This window comes from Mustelus asterias, chromosome 3, assembly GCF_964213995.1.
Source record: "Mustelus asterias chromosome 3, sMusAst1.hap1.1, whole genome shotgun sequence".
NCBI lineage: Eukaryota > Metazoa > Chordata > Chondrichthyes > Carcharhiniformes > Triakidae > Mustelus > Mustelus asterias.
Window position 1 is genome coordinate 53,668,301 of NC_135803.1, and position 19,554 is coordinate 53,687,854.

The 19,554-nt window shown below is 40.2% G+C and overlaps 1 protein-coding gene across 1 annotated transcript in view; it reads left to right on the forward strand.

The window, feature by feature from the left end:
* LOC144483941 (guanylate cyclase soluble subunit beta-2-like) overlaps positions 1-19,554 on the forward strand; it is a 62,471-nt gene that overhangs the window by 29,521 nt on the left and 13,396 nt on the right. The window contains exons 6-13 of the mRNA XM_078202504.1: positions 685-905; positions 2,110-2,212; positions 2,533-2,636; positions 9,224-9,440; positions 13,547-13,867; positions 17,441-17,589; positions 18,138-18,284; positions 18,436-18,590. Of these exons, the coding sequence (XP_078058630.1) occupies positions 685-905; positions 2,110-2,212; positions 2,533-2,636; positions 9,224-9,440; positions 13,547-13,867; positions 17,441-17,589; positions 18,138-18,284; positions 18,436-18,590 (1,417 nt within the window). The remainder of the gene's footprint in view (positions 1-684; positions 906-2,109; positions 2,213-2,532; positions 2,637-9,223; positions 9,441-13,546; positions 13,868-17,440; positions 17,590-18,137; positions 18,285-18,435; positions 18,591-19,554) is intronic.

Here is a 19,554-nt window from a genome sequence, read left to right on the forward strand (position 1 = left end):
TTAACCTGGTGTTGTTAAACTTCTTACTGTGTCCTATTGTTCACCAGATGCCCTGTTTCTCTCACCATATTGTCACCAGCTCGCACTTCCACCAGCTCTATATTTGAGTTGAGGAGTCCAGGAGCATGTTGGACTAATGGGACATGCTGTGCGAGATGCTCTGCTCTAGCAAGTTCTAAGTCAATGAAAAACCAAATGTGGGATTTGGGGATCATGGGGTAAATTTCAACTTATTGCTCAGGAAATTAATGAAGCCATTGCCATGTAAAATGGCATTTGACTGCAACCTCACCTGCAATACAACAGGAGGAATACAAAACTGAAAATACTTTTTCAAATCCCTTGCTAGTTTATCTTGTTGCCCTTTGATGAGATCTGACCTGTCCATCTCATAATGAATGTCTTGTTGGCATTTCAATCTCTGCAGTTCTCAGATTACAATGTATATTTTTATTGACTGCAAAGAAAATAAATGTACATTAATACTGTAAGTATACTTAAACTCGGGCTAAGCGTTATATTTTGAAAGTACTTGCATTACTTTTATTGGGTCTTGCATTATGCAGTACATCTTCTAAGGAATCCCATTAATGATTTTTAGTTTTTTGTTTCTGGAATTTTGTTTGCTTTGCCAGTTTTAATAACCTCCACAATATTAAATATGAATCCATTTATCTTTAATAGGTATACTTGGAGCAGTGGCTATGGACTTCTTTAATAGCGAAATCACAATGGAAATTGTGAGCCAGATGGAAGAGGAGGAACGAACGGGTAAAAAGGAGCATGTTGTTTTTCTGGTAACTCAAAAGCCAGCATATACACAAAAACGACGCAGCAGATTGTCTGCAAAGCCACAGTATCTGTCTGATACATGCAAACAAAGTGAAAAGCAGTTAAATAAATTGGTATGTTGTAAAGTTTAAATATTCTTACTATTATAATAATAGCCAGTATTGATGAGTCCTGCAAGACTCCATTGTGAATCCTCCACTTCCACATATATATATGATTCCTCTTAGCAATGTCGTTCACGTGGGGTCAGCTTCCGTGTGCACCCAGCTCTACATTTCCACTATCTCTCTTGGCCCTCTTCGCGGTGTCTGTGCTGTTGGGCTGCATGTCCAATATCCTGTCTTGAGTAAGTCACAATTTTCTCCAACTGGAGAGATCAAAGCCATCAGCTTCAGTCCTATCACAAACTCTGTATATGTACAACTAACTCCAACCTCCTCTTCATCCAATGTCTCAGGTGTCTTAACCTGGTGTTGTGAGACTTCTTACTGTGCCTACCCTAGTCCAACGTCGGCAACTCCACATCATGTCTCAGGTTGGACCAGACCATTTACAAAATCAGCATTCTATTTGATCTTGAATGAATTTTCAACCCCGTAACTCTCCCTAATACAAAAAATTGACTTTCTTGCATCTCAATAGCATGGTCTGTCTATACATCCACTTCTGTTGCTGACACCCTCAATCATACCTCTATAACCCTAAAGTTCAACCAGTGCACTGCATTCCCAGTCAGTTGCCCATCCTCCTCGTTCCTCCTGTCTGTGACTTTCAGCTCATCTAATATCTAACCTGTTACTAAATCCTGTCACTAATTCCATGTTCTTGCTAATTTACATGGGCTCCCAATTCCTCAATGTCTCAGTTTAAAATTGTCATCTGTATGTTTACATCTCTCCGACCTCATCTCGTCCCACGTCCACAATTCCCCTCAGCTTATCTTTGAATTTACTGTTTCTGTAACTCTGGTAACTTTTACATCTGCACCTCCTCGCACTTCATCCCCACCTTAACACGACTAATGACAGCCACACCTTCAGCTCTCGAGGCACAAAGCTCATTCCCTTTTCTTTCATTAAAATCTACCTGTTTGAACAATATTTTAGTCACCATTCTAAACACATCCTCTTCTGACTCAACATCTATTTTTCCTTATGCTTCTATAAACCACATTTAGGTTGTATTTCTTTTACATTCATATGGCCTTAAAGTGATACCATTGAACTTTATAAGTATAGGATTGGTTAACATGCATAAGTACATAAAAACTAAATTAAATCTTTTATAATGTACGTAATGTAAAATTGTGTGTTTCAGGATTTGGAAAGAGCAATGAACAGGATTAGAAACAGAGCAACTGGATCTCCTGTCAGGAAAAACCACTGGGAAACAGTTCGTGGGATTGTCAAATTGGGAAAAGGTAATCATTTCTAAAATTGGTATAGATTATTTAAACTAACAAAAGGGCTAAAAGCCTTTACTTTTGTGACACTTTGATTATCCATGTGTCAAGAACTTTGTTGCAATTACGAACCCATGAGATGCAGTAACTCTTATTTAGTTGGGAAAGAAACAGCTTTCAGTACCATGCACACACTGCTCTGTATGGTGATTCTGTAAAGTGCCCAAACGATTCAGATAATTTTGTAACCCTGTAATTGTAAATTCAAATGTCTGCACATCATCAGTCATGAACATAAAGGTATGGAATTGCACGTTATATTTTGTTTTTCTTCATAGGCAAACTATTAAGAGGGTTTGAACCTGTCTACCCTGAGAGACTGTGGGTTGATATAAAAACATTTTGTAATTCTTTTCCTTTCCACATTGTCTTCAATGAAGAGGTGGGTCTTTAGTCTATTTGTTCTTTTAAAAAGTGTTATTGATATATGGGGGTCTGTGTAAATATTATTAAATTCTATTTTTCACTCAGTTCTTGCCTTTCTCTCTTGAAAACATTGTATGGAATTTTCCCAAAAACTGACTCGGGGCGGGATTTATTGGCTGCACGCGCGCCCCAAGATCAGAAATTCCCGCTCGTGTTCAATGAACCTTTAAATGGTCCGCCGAATATTCTATCTCGCTCAATACAATTCCCGCGGTGGGGGAGATGGGAAATATTCAGCCGAAGTGAAAAACCTGGAGTGATACACACCATCCTACCTGGTCTTCCCACACTTAGTAAATTTTTTGGGAGAGTGGTGAGTTGCGTGCTGGTTCTGGGAGGGGCAGGGCCTAAACACACTGGTGAGTCCAGCTGAACAGCGATCAGGTGCCATTTTGAAAGGGCATCCCGATCTCACAGTGCACTGAGAGACCCCCTTCCTCCCCCCATAGACATCGGGACCGCCCCCACCCTCATTGCCGGCATGTTTTCCACCAACCTGCCACATATGGATCGCTGGCATTGGGATCCTTCCAATGGGTCCCCTTTCATGGCCTCTGACAGGATTAGAAACAGAGCAACTGGATCTCCTGTCCCTTCATGCCCCATGATGTGGATGCTGGTGGTGATGCTGAGTTTCTCAAGTTTCATGCCCCACTCAGGCCCCATCCCTTGGCACTGGCTCTGCCACATTGACAGTGGCAACCTGGCAGTGTCCAACCAGCACTGCCAGTGTGCCAGGAGGACACTGCCAGATGGGCACTGCCCAGCCATGTCCCCAACCCCCGGGGGCTTCAATGGCCTCTGAGCCCATGACGTGGCCATCATGCCTGATCTCCGCAAGTGGAGTCCAGTAGTCCTTCTCGTTAGGTACATGCCATGCCCAAGGGTCAGAAGATCCCTGGAGCTGGGAGAACCCGGCGTTGAATGGGCTAAGCATATTTAACTGCTATCTTAAATATTCTAATTAGCCTCTCACCCTTGCTGGGCGCAATCCAGTTTGTGCCAGCAGAAAGGGATTGAGACAATTATAAACCATTTGGCATCGGGTGCAAAACCCGTTTCTAGACCCGCATACAATTTTCTAGGATTGGCACAATTTGCACCAGACACGGCGAGGCCAGAAAATTGCCCCCATTGACTTTTAGCTGGGATAGGTTCCATGTGTATTGAGCACCAGAATGTACCTTCTTTGAGTGCCCGTTATTCATGTCCTGATAGCAAATGTTGACAGCCTATTTGACTATCACAAGAGAATTCAAACCTTTGCTCATGTGCGAATCATGGGGCAGCAATCAAGAATAGGTATCTGGCTGATTTTCTTTTTGGCTAACCCAAGGTTTTTGAGGAAAATCTTAGGGATTAACCGGGGAGCTTCTTATATACAAATGATCTGGTCCAGGCTATAGGGAGTACAGTTTCAAAATTGTGAATGATTTAAAAAGTGACAAATAGTAAATACCGAGAAGGGCAGAAACAAAAATCAGGTGGACAGGTATGGACTGGTGAAATTGCCAGACATATGGCAAATGCAATTTAAGTGGGGAAAGCATGAAGTGATGGACTTTGGGAAGAAAAACATGTCTGGATTTTTGGAGAGTGATGGAGACCCCAAAATGGTAGGCAGGATCCAGATCGCCCTCATTTCTGACAAATACCATTTTCATCAGGAGTGGAATAGGGGTATGGGTGGGAAAGCCAGAGTCAGCAGGGCAATTTAAACTCAACACTGATCTCAAATAGCCTCCATTTTCATTGGATCAAGGGACTTAACCAAAAGTGTGGGAATTATGAATCTTTATAGAAGTCATGACTTGTTATTAAGCTTTGTTGGCCTGTCAAGTCATATAAATGGCCAGCCCTTTAAAAGTAGAAAGAATTGCTGCCTGTGTCTAGGAGATTTTAAAAAATACTTCCAGAAATATAAAGTTTATTTGTTAGTGTCACAAGGAGGCTCACATTAACAACATTGAAGTTACTGTGAAAATCCCCTAGTCGCCACACTCTGGCACCTGTTCACGTACACTGAGGGAGAATTTAGCATGGTCAATGCACCTAACCAGCACGTCTTTTGGACTGTGGGAGGAAACCCATGCAGACATAGGAAGAACGTGTAGACTCCGCACAGACAGTGACCCAAGCTGGGAATCCCAACCCAGGTCCCTAGCGCTGTGAGGCAGCAGTGCTAACCACTGTGACACCATGCCACCCACAAACCCAGGCAGGAATGGGGAAAACATGCAAACTCCATTCAGACCCTAAAAAATCTACACTATTATGTCATCCAGCAATAACAGATGCAAATTTAATATCTGAGCCATGCCTCTTGTGTAAATTCCCTTTTAGGTTCCCCCATTGGCCCTACTTCTCCTACTTTTCCTTTTCCCACTATTTTATTATTTATACACCCTATGGGATGCCCCTTTATGTTGGCTGCCAGTCTTTTCCCATAATCCCTCTTTGCTTCTATAATGTGTTTTTTCACCTCCCCTCTAAACATTCTGTATTCCGCTTGATTCTCAACTGGTAAGAAATTTTATGGAAAACTTTGCAATGTAAACAGGGACAATAAAGAGAAAAACATGGAAATCATGCTAAACTTTACAAATCACAGACTGGAATGTTGTGTATAATTCTGGGCATCGCACTTTAGTCCTTGGAAAGGATGCAGAGGAGGTTTAGCTGGATAATACCGGGCATAAGGTACTTCAATAATGGAGAGATTAGAGAAGATAGGACTGTTCTTCGAGCAAGGAATGTTAAGAGGAATGCTAATAAACTATTCAAAATTATGAATGGAGTTGATGCGACAAGCAGAGAAACTGTTCTCTTGACAAGTGGGTCAGTAACAAGAGGTGATAGATTTTACGAGACAAAATGAGGAGACTTTTTTCACAGAGAGGGTGTTCAAATCTAGGCTGCACTATCTGAAAGTTTCCCCAGAAACCTTCACAAAGATGCATTTTTAAAGAACTCTAATTTGCACAATTATAGGGAAAAAGCTGAGGTGTGGGCCTAAATTGATCCATGCTTTCTAAGAGATAGTACAAGCACAAATGGTGAAGTGGCCTCTTTCTATGTTGTATGCTTATTTGATTCTATGGGCAGAAACTTCCAGTCTTGCCCAGTGCCAGGATCATCTGGTCCCACTGAAAGTCAGTGGATGTTTGGCTGGCCTGCCGCATTTCCCATGACAATTCTTGCCACTGCAGGACTGGAAATTCTGGCCTATGATTCTTAGTCTATATCGCTCAATTACTTAGGGATCAATCCAGTGAGTCATAGAATCCCTGCAGTGCAGAAGAGGTCATTCAAGTCATCGAGTCTGCACTGGCTCTCTGACAGAGTATCTTACCCAGGCCCTCTCCTCTGCCCTATCTCTGTAACTCCACACATTTACCATGGCTAATCCATATAACCTACACATCTCGGGACACTAATGAACAATTTAGCATGGCCAATTCCCCTAATCTGCACATCTTTGGACCATTGGAGTCCTTCGGGAGAATATTGAGATTTTTAATGCAGCTAGTCTTTTGTCAGATCAATATCTTGTCGTATTATTAAGGAGAGGATAATTGAACACGTTAAAAATTTCTAGCTGATCAAAGAGAGTGAGGATGGATTTGTAAAAAGTGTAGATCGTGCCTGTCAAACCTGATTAAATTATTTGAAGACGTGGCTAAAGTAGTGAACAGGGAAATGGCAGTGTATATTGTTTACATGGACTTCCAGAAGGCATTTAATAAAACCTCTCATAACAGATTGTTGGCTAAAGTTGAAGCCATAGAATTGAAGGCACATTATTGACCTGGTTAGGAAACTGACTGAGCAAATTAAATTGAATCGGAAATTGACAGAGTTGGAAAAAGGGGGATGTGACTTGTGGTGTGTTGGAGCCTCAACTATGCACTGTATTTATTAACAACATAAATGATGAAATAGAAAAATCAGAGATGCAAATTTACAGATAACACAAAGGTAGGAGCACTGTAAGCCAATGGAACCATAAAACTATGGATATATTAATAGATGAATTGAATGGGAAAAACTGTGGCGAATAGATTTCAATGTCAACAAATGTGAGGACATTCATTATGGGCATAAAGAAAATAGAACAGCGTACAAAAGTGAAAATCTAGAAAAGAAGGTCCAAAGACAATTAGGGGTGGGGTTCAAGTATACATATAATTAAAATGCTATGAACAGGTAGAGAAAAGAATCAAAATGGCTAATGGAGTACTGGTCTTTAAATATAGAAGATGAGAACACAATGGAAAATAATATTTTATAATATTATTGGAATTGTTCCACTGATAAAGAATATTTATTGAGCCTATAGAGGCATATAAGGCACAAGCTTGATTGGAAGACATCTTACTGCTTTGACTACATCTTATTTGAGGCTCCACAAGTGAGGGCAAATCCTGCAATGTTGCATCACTTCCTGTGATGATATACACAGTATCTGATTAGCCTATTAAACAGTTAGAGTTAACCCATTAGACTACATAGTTCAACTATACAAAGCCCTGGTTAGGCCACACCTGACATCCTGTAAGTAGTTCTGCGCATCACACCTTAGGAAGAATGGCCCACAACGTGTGATTTCCAGGTGTGGTTCCCCAGCGGTACCCCAGAAGATGCACTGGAGGACCCACCAGAAATCCCCATACAATGACCGCATGGTATTTGCCTGAGAACATAAGAACATAAGAAATAGGAGCAGGAGTAGGCCATCTAGCCCCTCGAGCCTGCCCCGCCATTCAATAAGATCATGGCTGATCTGATAGTGGTTTAGTTCCACTTACCCACCTGCTCCCCATAACCCTTAATTCCCTTATTGATCAGAAATCTATCTACCTGTGACTTAAACACATTTAACGAGGTAGCCTCCACTGCTTCAATGGGCAGAGAATTCCAGAGATTCACTACCTTCTGAGAGAAGAAGTTCCCCCTCAACTCTGTCCTAAACTGACTCCCCCTTATTTTGAGGCTGTGTCCTCTAGTTCTTGTTTCCTTTCTAAGTGGAAAGAATCTCTCTGCCTCTACCCTGTCTAGCCCCTTCATTATCTTATATGTCTCTATAAGATCTCCCCTCAGCCTTCTAAACTCCAATGAGTACAGGCCCAATCTACTCAATCTCTCCTCATAAGCTAACCCCCTCATCTCCGGTATCAACCTGGTGAACCTTCTCTGTACTCCCTCCAAGGCCAATACGTCCTTCCGCAAATAAGGGGACCAAAATTGCACACAGTACTCCAGTTGCGGCCTCACCAGTACCTTGTACAATTGCAGCAAGACCTCCCTGCTTCTATACTCCATCCCCTTCGTGATAATGGCCAACATTCCATTTGCCTTCTTGATCACCTGCTGCACCTGCATCGTAAATTTACGATGGGCTCTGGAACTATGTGATACTCTGATTTAAATCAGAGACCTCAGATGGTTCCAAGTCTCAGCAGAATAGTTACCCAGGAAAGGTTGGAAGGATTAAAATCACTTCTAACTCCTGGGTACCTATCCCACTGACCCTGCCAAAAACATTATTTCATGTTTATAAATGAATTTGTCATTGATGTTTTATTCTGAGCCGAAAATCAATATTTTGCTAATTTTAATCTTTTGTTTTTGTGACTCTAATCAGTTTGTATTTTAGGCAAATTTCTTAAAAAGGCTCTTCAGGGAAAAATAAAAATTGTTGACCCCCTCAGATAAATCAATTGTAAATTTAAATCTGAGATTAATAGATTTTTGTTATCCACAGATTTTAATGGACAAAGGGGAAAGGGTGAAGATATGAAAGTTGATCACAGATCAACCATAATATTTTAGAATGGTGGCTCAGGGGCGCTAAATGACTTATTCCTGTTCCTAATTTTTTATAATTCAATCTGAACACAAAAAAATCAATATTAGGAACTTTCTGATCTTATGAACTGAAATGTATTTACTTCACCTGCTTTATCAGTGTTGTATAATGCACAACTGGTTTTGCATGCTCTCCAAATTGGATACTTTTTATCGTTTTGAATTACAAAGTTGTATTTGCATATATTGAAAAAGCAGATACAGTACACAAAACTACACTTATCCTGTAATTAGGTCAATTAGTTTAGTTATTACTGATGCATTTCCTTAAAGTATTATATCGAATTAAGTCCTTAAATTGTGACTAGAAATTTTAATGGTGCATTTATACCTCAACAACAATTCTGGGCAAAGTAGTCTAATTTTGTAATGGTATAAGCACCATTTAAATCTGGAGCCATGGTTTAGACTGACGCAAGAATGAATTGGAAATCACTGCATACGAATACTAAACATGTACTGTAAGGCCCTATCAGAAATTAATGGTATATTTGGTTTTGAAAGCTGATGAAATGCTTTCCAAAAGATAACACTGATCAACTCTATATAACTGAACATAAGAAGATGTTTTATCCTTTAATATTGTGCATTGCAAGTTGATGATTCAATTTATTTATTGAGAAAATGTTGATCATTGAAATGTTTTATGCTAACCACTTGTTCTTGGCTTTTAAGCTTAGGGTAAAACAAGCAGGGATAAATATACAGAAGGTAGTCCCAGGTCTTCAAACAATGGACATCCGACTTGATGAATACTTCACCATTGTTCACCCAGAAGTAACATTCATAATATCAAGTGTGCGGAAATTCATTAATAGTCAATTTGTGTTAAGAACAAAACGGGAAATGATGCCAGAATCATGGAAGCATCGTCCAATGCTGGAACTAAGAGGTGTGAAAGAAAATGAAGTAACTTTTAAAATATATGTTTATCTACAGTGAAAGATAGGTTGAAATGTAAAAAAAAATCAAAAAAGATCTGGATTTGCAAATCATTTCTTGTAACAACATTACCTCTTCCATTGTCCATTTAATGGGATATCTCCTGAACAATTCCATTCTTACATATTCAAACACAGTCAATGCTCCTCCATGATGCAATAGAGTCCCAATCAATTACCAAACGTTCTTATTTTGCCTTTTTAAAAGTTGTGAATAATTAGCTCCAGGTTTATTGTTCGATATTTTTATTTTGTTTAATCCCTCCTAATGACTTCTTCAGGATAATAGCTTCAAGGAGGCACAAAGACCCAAAAATCAGAAGAAATTGAATTTGCATTCAAAGAGTTAGCTATAAATGCACAGGCAATTGAGCATCAGTTTTGTGCATGTACAAGTTTGGTGGTCCTGCACAATGACTTCCATATCCTTTCCAGCCAGTGCCATAATATGACTCAACAAAGACATTGCAAGAACTAACCACACATGCATGTTTTAAAGGCTCACTAATTTGAAATCAAAATGTACAAAACCAGAAACTCCCCCTTTGTATTTTCTGAATCTAAATAGGGAAAAATATCAGTTATTCCTTTATGCTGATAATATACAACTCTATTTATGCTCTCTTGAGGTTTGTTGCCTTCATCCTTTCATTAAAACTTTAATGAGATACTTCTTCCTCAAACAATGTCAAGAAGACCAAAGTTTTAGATTTTGATCTCTGCTACAAATTCCTCCCAAAACCATGACCTCAGGCTGACTCAGATTGCCCATGAACCTAACTTAAAATCTCACATCCTATTGATTATCAAGATCACTTCTGACCTCCTCTACAGCACTGCCGGCCTCCACCCTCACCTCAACCTTCCACCATTGAAAACTGAAACCCTTACAACATTATGACTCAATTATTGTCACACACTCCTTGTTGGCTCTCCATACAACACCTTCCAACTTACCCTTTCTTGCACCAAGCCTCAGCTATCCATCACCCCTCTTGCTGGCTATATGACCTTCTGGTCTAATGTTCTAAATTAAACATCTTTGCCCATTGATTCTCCCATGATCTTCCTAAGAGCATTAGGCACTAAGGGAATACACCCTATGGTGACTCATTGGCTTTTGTATGGAATATTGGATTGTTTGTTTGATAAAGCTAGTTTGGAATGGTTATATTGGCTTTTATTTCAGCATTGTGACCAAGAGGATGGTATGCTCGTTAGTGACAGCAGGACGGTAAGGCGGGTGATTGTAATAGAATACATATTGGGGTTGTTTATTTGGATGAAAGATCCATGGACAACCAGGCCAGAAATGGTATGTGTTGGTTACCTCTTTCCTTCCTTCCTTGCTGCTCTCCTTCCTTCTCTTCCTCCTTCTGTCCCTGAACCACTTGGTGTATCCCTGGTGGCAAAAGCTGTTCCCTCATGAGAGTAGAATTATGCAGGTATAGGAGACCATGACCAATTGGGACAACTCTCTCATGAGTACAATAGGACGCCTCCAGAGCAGTCCAAGCAGTGAAGCGGTTTCTTGTGCACCCCAGAATAATCTGTTCTATGATGTTTTGTGTGGCAGTATGGCTGCCATGTATACATCCTGGCCATGTGCGCTTGGGAGCAAGCTCACTGACCAGAAGCCTTGAAGTTGCAACCATTCCAGATGCAGCATCATTCCATGTTGAATCACCAACTTTAAGCATCTCTGGAAATCAATTAGCATTTCTGCAAACTCACATAGATCTAATAGAAATGAATTAGCAATTTACCTGAGAATGGTTGGTAATTCCTATAAATAGCACCGGTATGCGGTGCGGTGGTACAATGCTTAGCACTGCTGCCTCACAGAGACAGGAACCTGGATTCAATTCCAGCCTTGGGTGACTCTTTGTGTGGAGTTTGCACATTCTCACCATGTCTGTGTGGGTTTCCTCTGGGCGCTCCAGTTTTCTCCCAAAGCCCAAAGATGTGCAGGTTAGGTGGATCAGCCATGCTAAATTATCCTTTAGTGTCAAAAGATGTGTAGGTAACGTAGATTAGCCATGGTAAATGTGCAGTTATGGGGTGGGTATAGGTGAGATGCTCTTTCGGACAGTTGGTACAGATGGGCTGAGTGGCCTCCTCAGCACTGTAGGGATCCTATGGTTCTATGGTTCTTCCTCCTGCTGAAACTATACTCAGTTGCGTGAGTTTAACATAAGGCATTAATTGGAGTAACATGGTTAAAAATGGCAGCATAGAGATTGAACCAGCATTGCATGCTGACTGATTCACATTCTGTCTACTCTGCATACTTCCAAGTGTATTCTTAATCCATACAACTCCTGAGATATCTGGTGTGGATCACAGATGTTCATGAAGCATGTGTATGCCATTTTGAAACTATTGCACCAAAACTGCAAGCACTCTGAAGCTGCATTTTCTGGTCTATCTTCCTCTAACACCTCTTTCTTGTTTGCTTCTGTCCCTTTGCTCCACCATTACGTCAGACTCTTTAGTTAACTGGGTCCTTATCTTTAGAATTTTTTTACCTCAGCTTCGCAATCTCATTTTATATTTAGATCCATCTCTTGAACAGGATTTTGATCATTTCTCCTATTTCTCCCTTCCTGCCTTGACATCTGTTTCTTTACATCTATTTGTGAAAGGAACATCTCTTTATGTTAATGGTGTCAGGTTGTTAATATGTATGAACAAATCAGAACATTTGTTATGAGATGCACTTCATGACATGACCAAAGCAACAAAGTTCACAATGTGAATCTCCAATATGCTTAAGTATAATGTACTTTGCTTCAACTTTAATATTTTGATATGTGGCATTTTATAAAGATTCTTTGCACCTAGTTAGTCAAGAATAAAATATTCCAAATCTCAAATGAGAAGCCAGTTGAAATATGCTTCAGATTAAAATCTTTTTAAAAATTCTACGTATACATTTGAATGTAGATTTAAGTACATATGGTGCTTGCAAGTCTAAAGAGAAAATCTAATGACCTGCGAAAGTACATTGCCAATCTGAAAGGTGAGAATAATAAAGCTTTCACAATAATGGTTAGATGGATTGGCCATGCTAAATTGCCCCTTAGTGTCAGGGGGACTAGCTAGGGTAAATGCATGGGGATAGAGCCTAGGTGGGATTGTGGTCGGTACAGCCTCGATGGGCTGAATTTCCTCCTTGTGCACTGTAAAATTCTATGATTCTAACCACTACCATCATTTAACTGTGAATTAATATTTACAACTTTCCCCTCTTTAGACATGCAAGCACCATATGTACTTACATCTATATTCATATGCAGAATTTTAAAAAGATTTTAATCTGAAGCATATTTCAACTAGCTTCTCATTTGAGATTTGGAATATTTTATTCTTGACTAATGAGAAAAGTAACTCAGGCAGAGGCAGGAAATTGGATAGGGATGTGTCCCACTGAGGCTTGGTTATTTCTGGCCAAGTAGCAATCTTCCCATCTCACTTCTAGTGAGCTTGATGCCTCATAGGTGTGGACATTAGCATATAAATCAGTAACGATTGAGTAAAATCAAAAGTCACATTTACTGTCATTACCATCATAGATATACCAGTGGTAGTAAAATTTAACAGCCCACTCTAGGCAGTGGAGTTGATTACTGCATGAATGATTCACATTCCCTGACTGGAATGTTACACTTGATCTAACGGGAGCCTGAGGTTGTTTTTAGCCTATTAAGGATTTCCTATTCTCACCCAAAGTCATCTCCTTAGTGCAGATGAATATTTCATTCAGAGCTTCTAACATTATGTGAATGAGAATGACTGCCAAAATTCCTAGGATCAGCAGGATGATCATCAGGTGGACAAACCTACTGCCCAGTCACACTTACTATACAGAACTAATGAAAAGGAAAATCTCAGCACCTTCTAAGGAGAAGGAATTATAGTTGAATTATAGTTAACTGACTGATGCACTTGGTAGAAATGTGCTCAAGTCAGGTTAAGGCAAAAATATGGAGACGTTACTAAAGTGTTAGTTTTGCAATAAGCGCTTCTCACAATGATTTTCATCATCTTCCTCCAGGTCAAATGGTGTGGATGGAAAATATACAATGCATGTTGTATCTGTGCTCTCCCCTGCTGCGTAGCTTGCATGAGCTTGAAGAAAGGCACATGCACATTTCCGATATCGCCTCTCATGATGTGACCAGAGACCTTATTCTTCTGAATCAGCAGAGACTTGCTGAGATGGAATTATCCAATCAGCTTGAAAGAAAGAAAGAAGAACTGAGAATCTTGTCCAAGCATTTAGAGGAAGAAAAGAAGAAAACAGAAGCATTGCTCTATGCAATGCTACCAAAACATGTGGCAAACCAGCTCAAAGAAGGCAAAAAAGTTGAGGCAGGTGAATGGGCTTAAAGTAGTTTATATTAATATTATATAAATACACTGACTATGGAGGTTTGATTCATTACCAGTTAAAACTCAAAAATGAAAATTGGATAATGAAATATTGATAAATGTTACAGTATATTCCCAGGCTTTCATTCTTTGGAAGGAATAACATTGTTATTTGGGCATTAACTGTTCAGTACAACCAATATTCAGTCACTGAAGTTCAGCTTCGATTTCAGTACTGTTTTCCTTTAATGGCCCTTTCACACTTCAAGAAACTAGGAGTAAATCACTCTGGCGTTCATTGAAGTTAGAAAATGTGATGAATTCCAACTTCTTCTAACCCCATCTTGCTTCCTGATTCAAAAGTCCATGTATCCTGTTGATTGAATTGCATGGTGACATGGCAATGTAAGTGCATGTTTAAGAAAGCTTGCAAGAAATTTAAAATGATCATTTGTAATATCCTACGGAGCGATGACCAGTTCTGAAATCTTGTCCTGTCAATTGAAATACTTTCTTTCCTTGCAGGCAAAGTTACACATGGAATTGTCCTTTACAGATAGCACTTCATTTGCAATGCAATCCGTGACCTGGGTATAAGTTCCACAAGTTCAAATGCTGGGGCTTCCACTGTTTGGTCAGCAGTTGAAGCAATCTAAAATCGCTACAGTATTTACATGCCATCTTTGGATGCAGAAACCACTTAACAGCCACCGTGAAGGTGAAGATGGTATGCAAATGCTAGATATATCAGAGAGGCTGCTTCATATTCTCATTGGCCTCTGCTATTTACAACCTATATTAATTACTTAGACTAAGAGACAGAGAGTAATGTATTTAAGTTTGCTGACAATACCAAGCTAGGTGGGAATTTAAGCTCTGAGGAGGACATAAAGAAGTTGCAAAGATACTCAAAAAAATTCACATTAAGTGGCTGGACAATAAGATGGCTTACGGAGTATAATGTGGGGGAGTGTGAGGTTTTTCACTCTGGTTCATGAGAATAGAAAAGCAGAATATGTTTTAAAACGTATGAAGCCTGTCAATGTTGATGTTCGGTGGGACTTCAGTGTGCATGTACAAGGAAAATAGAGTTAGCTGAAGGTACAGTAAGCAATTCGGAAGGCAAATGACATGTTGACCTTTATTGCAAGGGAATAGGAATAAAGTAGTCTTGCTACAATTGTATGTGGCTTTGGTGAGACCTGAAGTACAGTGCACAATTTTGGTCTCCCTATTTAAGGATGGATTTACTTGCATTGGAGGCAGTACAGTGAAGGTTCACTTGATGATCCCTGGGATAAGAGGGTTTTCCAATGATAAGAGGCTGAGCAAATGGAGCCTATACTCTGTAAAGTTGAGAAGAAATTGAGGTGAACTTACTGAACCATACAGAATTCTGAAGAGAGTTGACAGGGTAGAGATTGAGAAGTTAATGGCCTTGGCTGGGGAATTTGGAACATGGGTCACAGTCTCAGGTTAACAGATTGATCATTTAGTTCTGAAAAATTAGGAGAATATTTTTTACTCAGAGGCTTGTGAATCTTTGAAATTCTGTATCCCAGAGGGTTGTAGATCCACTACCATTGAATATATTTAAGGCTGAAATAGACTTTTGGCCACTCAAGAATCAAGGGATATGAGGAGTGGGCAGGAGAGTCATGATCTTAATGAGTAGTGGAACAGGTTCAAAACACCGTATGGTCTACTCCTATTTTTTATGTTCTTATTAATAAAAGAAATTTTTTGTTAATTGTATCAATGTAGGGCGGCACGGTGGCACAGTGGCTAGCACTGCTGCCTCACAGCGCCAGGGACCTGGCTTTGATTCCCGGCTTGGGTCACTGTCTGTGTGGAGTTTGCACATTCTCCCTGTGTCTGCGTGGGTTTTGTCCGGGTGCTCTGGTTTCCTCCCACAGTTCAAAGATGCACGGGTTAGGTGGATTGGCTATGCTAAATTGCCCCCTAGTGTCAGGGGGAGTAGCTAGGGTAAATTCGTGGGGCTGTGGGGATAGAGCCTGGGTGGGATTGTGGCCGGTGCAGACTTGATGGGCCGAATAGCCTTCTTCTGCACTGTAGATTCTATGAATACCTCAATTTCTGCAGTATCTTTTTCAAATCAGTTAATTTCCTTATTACACCCCTTCCATCATAGGCAGCGTTGTTCTACAATTGAAGGTTTGTGTTAATGTACCATTGACTTTCTTTCCCTTCTTAGCTGGTAGAAAGTGCCTGTATGCACAGCACGTCTTCTCCTTGATAGTATGGTCAGGTTTGGGAAGTCACCACAAATGCCACTATGGAGGCAACTACCCAATCCCAATGGGAACAAGATCTTACTTCATTCATACAAAGTAAAATACTGCAAATGATGGAAATCTGAAATTTAAAAAAAATGCTGGAAAAACTCAGCAGGTTGGGCAGCATCTGGGGAGTGAAACAGAGTTAACATTTCAGGTTGAGTGACCAGTCATCAGAGTTGAAACATTGGGGCAATTTTCTACGCGTGTCCACCATGACTGCAAATGGCGACATGAGTGCAAACTTTCACGAGAATCTCATTTTCTGATTTTTCCCGCTCCACGCTGGTGATGTAACGAGGTTCCTGCATTTAAATTTGCAGAGTGGAAAATTCCGCCCAATAACTTTCTCTCCACAGATACTCCCTGACCTGCTGAGTTTTACCAGCATTTTTTTATTCTTACCTCACACATGACTAGTCTTTTCTCTCTACAGGTGCTGACTGATCTATGTGCATTTTCTGTAATCTCTGCTTTTATTTTAAATAACAAGCATTTATACCTTGCATTTCTATTTTATCAGGACAAAAACCGTGGCTTTGAATTCACCCCGCAGCTGTGCTTTCTCTTCTACTTAAAATGTTTATTAATCCCTTAAAAGATACACAAGGGAAGTTACATCTCTCAATTGCTCTGTTCATGTTGTAAAAGGAGATACATTAAAAATAAACCTACTGTTCACCTACTACCTAAGGCTGTTGATTTTTGAATGGATCTATGGAGAAATTTTCAGCCAGTTCTCCTGTCCAAAACAGATATGAACCTTGGTAGGCCATTTAAATTGAGGGCCCACTGTAATTTTGTGATATTCCACTGGGTGGAGCGTGTGAAATCCAGTAAAATGGACTGCTAGTTTGCTATCACTAATTAAAAGTTAAATTACCATCACTGATTAAAAGTTAAAATGACCTCTATTGAGAACTGACAGCTCTATTCCCAAATTAAAATAAGTCCTGACTCTGAAATTGGTTTGAGTCTCTCGCTCATAATCACTTTCTTCACTGCCCCCTTAGGTCTGCATTATATATGAAAATCACCCTCATAACTTTCCCTTGCCTCAATTATGCTCCTGGGAAAGTCATGCATTGAGTCAATAACTTTGCTTAAAGCTTCTAAATCTTTTGCCCATTCTGTTGGTAACAATTTTATAAAGGGCAAGTTCTTCTCATTTGTAAATATAAATTGAACTGTCAAACTGGCAAGTTCCAAAAGATCAACAGCAGTAACAATGATTTTCACAGGTTTGTTAAATCAGCACTGAAATTATTTTCCTGCTCTAGGTGAATTTAAGGAATGCACCATACTGTTCAGTGATGTTGTGACATTTACTAGTATCTGTGCCCAATGTGAACCTATTCAAATAGTGGTGATGCTCAATACCATGTACCTGAAGTTTGACAGACTAACCACAGTCCATGATGTCTATAAGGTAACAATTTTCTTTATACAATGGCTGTGCAGGATGTCAGTACTAATTGTATTTTATTAACTTATGTAACCACAGGGTGAATGCTGTATAATAACAAGATAAGAGTGACTGACACGCATGTTGTGGGCGGCACAGTGGCACAGCAGTTAGCACTGTTGCTTCACTCTGCCAGGGACCTGGGTTCAATTCCAACCTTGGGTCACTGTCTGTGTGGACTTTGCACATTCCCCCTCTGTCTACATGGATTTCCTCCGGGTCCTCCAGTTTCCTCCCACAGTCCAAAGATATGTGGGTTAGGTTGATTGGCCATGCTAAATTGCCCGTTAGTGTTAGGCGATTAGCAGAGTAAATGCATGGGGTTACGGGGATAGGGCCTGGGGGTGTTTGTTGTTGGTGCAGACTCGATGCACTGAAGGGATTCTATGATAAATAACAGTTGCTGCTAATTAATAGTAACAAAACAGTGATAATTTAGCATCACTAATATAATCCCAAGTACCTTGAGAAGACAATGTTTTAATTGTATATCTTTATTACAAATTGTAAAGGTGGAGACAATAGGAGATGCCTATATGGTGGTTGGAGGAGTCCCTGTACCAGTATCTTCACATGCTGAGCGGGTAGCAAATTTTGGCTTGGGAATGATCATAGCTGCTAAAGGTGTTACAAATCCTGTAACTGGTAAACCTATCCAGGTACGTTATTATTTTTAATAGCACCAAAACTTTAGGTGTGCGTATTGATTCATGCAAATTGGTTGGTGCAAAAGTAATGAATTGCAGAAATGTGTTTGCGTTTTTAATGATTATGTTAGTGATGAGTAACCTCGATCTCTTCTTTATAAAGATTAGAGTTGGGATAACCACTGGCCCAGTCCTGGCTGGAGTCGTTGGTGAAAAGATGCCTCGATATTGCCTTTTTGGAGATACGGTCAACACAGCTTCAAGAATGGAAAGCCATGGCGTGCCAAACAAGATCCACCTCAGTCATAGTGCTTTCCGGTAAAAGATTCGGTTCAATGGTCTTGTGGCATAACCTTGATATCATACATATACTTTATTGAAACAAATGTAAGAGAAGGGCCAGCTGAAAAATTTCTATCCCAAAATAAATCTCTTAATTCGGACAAATGCGAGATGATGCATTTTGGAGGATCAAATTTAGGTGTGAATTATACTGTAAATGGCAGAACCCTTAGGAACATTAACATCCAGAGAGATCTGGGTGTGCAGGTCCACAGTTCCGTAAAAGTGGCAACACAGTTGGCCAAGGTGATCAAGAAGGCATATGGCATGCTTGCCTTCATCAGCCGGGGCATTGAGTACGAGAGTTGGGAAATCATGATGCAGCTCCATAAAAACTTGGTTAGGCCGCATTTGGAGTATTGTGTACAGTTCACCACACTACCAGAAGGACATGGAAGAGAGAGTGCAAAGAAGGTTCACCAGGATGTTGCCTGGTCTCGAGGGTGTTGACTATGAGGAGAGGTTGAATAAACTAGGATTGTTTTCACTGGAAAGATGGAGGCTGAGGGGAGACTTGATAGAGGTCTACAAAATTATGAGAGGCATAGACAGGGTGGATAGTCAGAGGCTTTTTCCCAGGGTGGAAGTGTCAATTACAAGGAGGCACAGGTTCAAGGTGAGAGGGGGTAAGTTTAAGGGAGATGTGTGTGGGAGGTTTTTCATGCAGAGAGTGGTGGGTGCCTGGAATGCGCTGCCAGAGCAGGTGGTGGAAGTAGGCACATTAGCAATGTTTAAATGGCATCTGGATGGTACATGAATAGGGAGGGAATAGAGGGATATGGACCAAGTAAGGGCAAAAGGTTTTTTTTTTAGTTTAGTTAGGGCATCATGATCGGCACAGGCTTGGAGGGCCGAAAGGCCTGTGGTGTACTTTTCTTTATTCTTTGTTCTTAATGAAGCCGCAAATCAAGGATATTTCTTTCTTTCTTGCTATGATGAA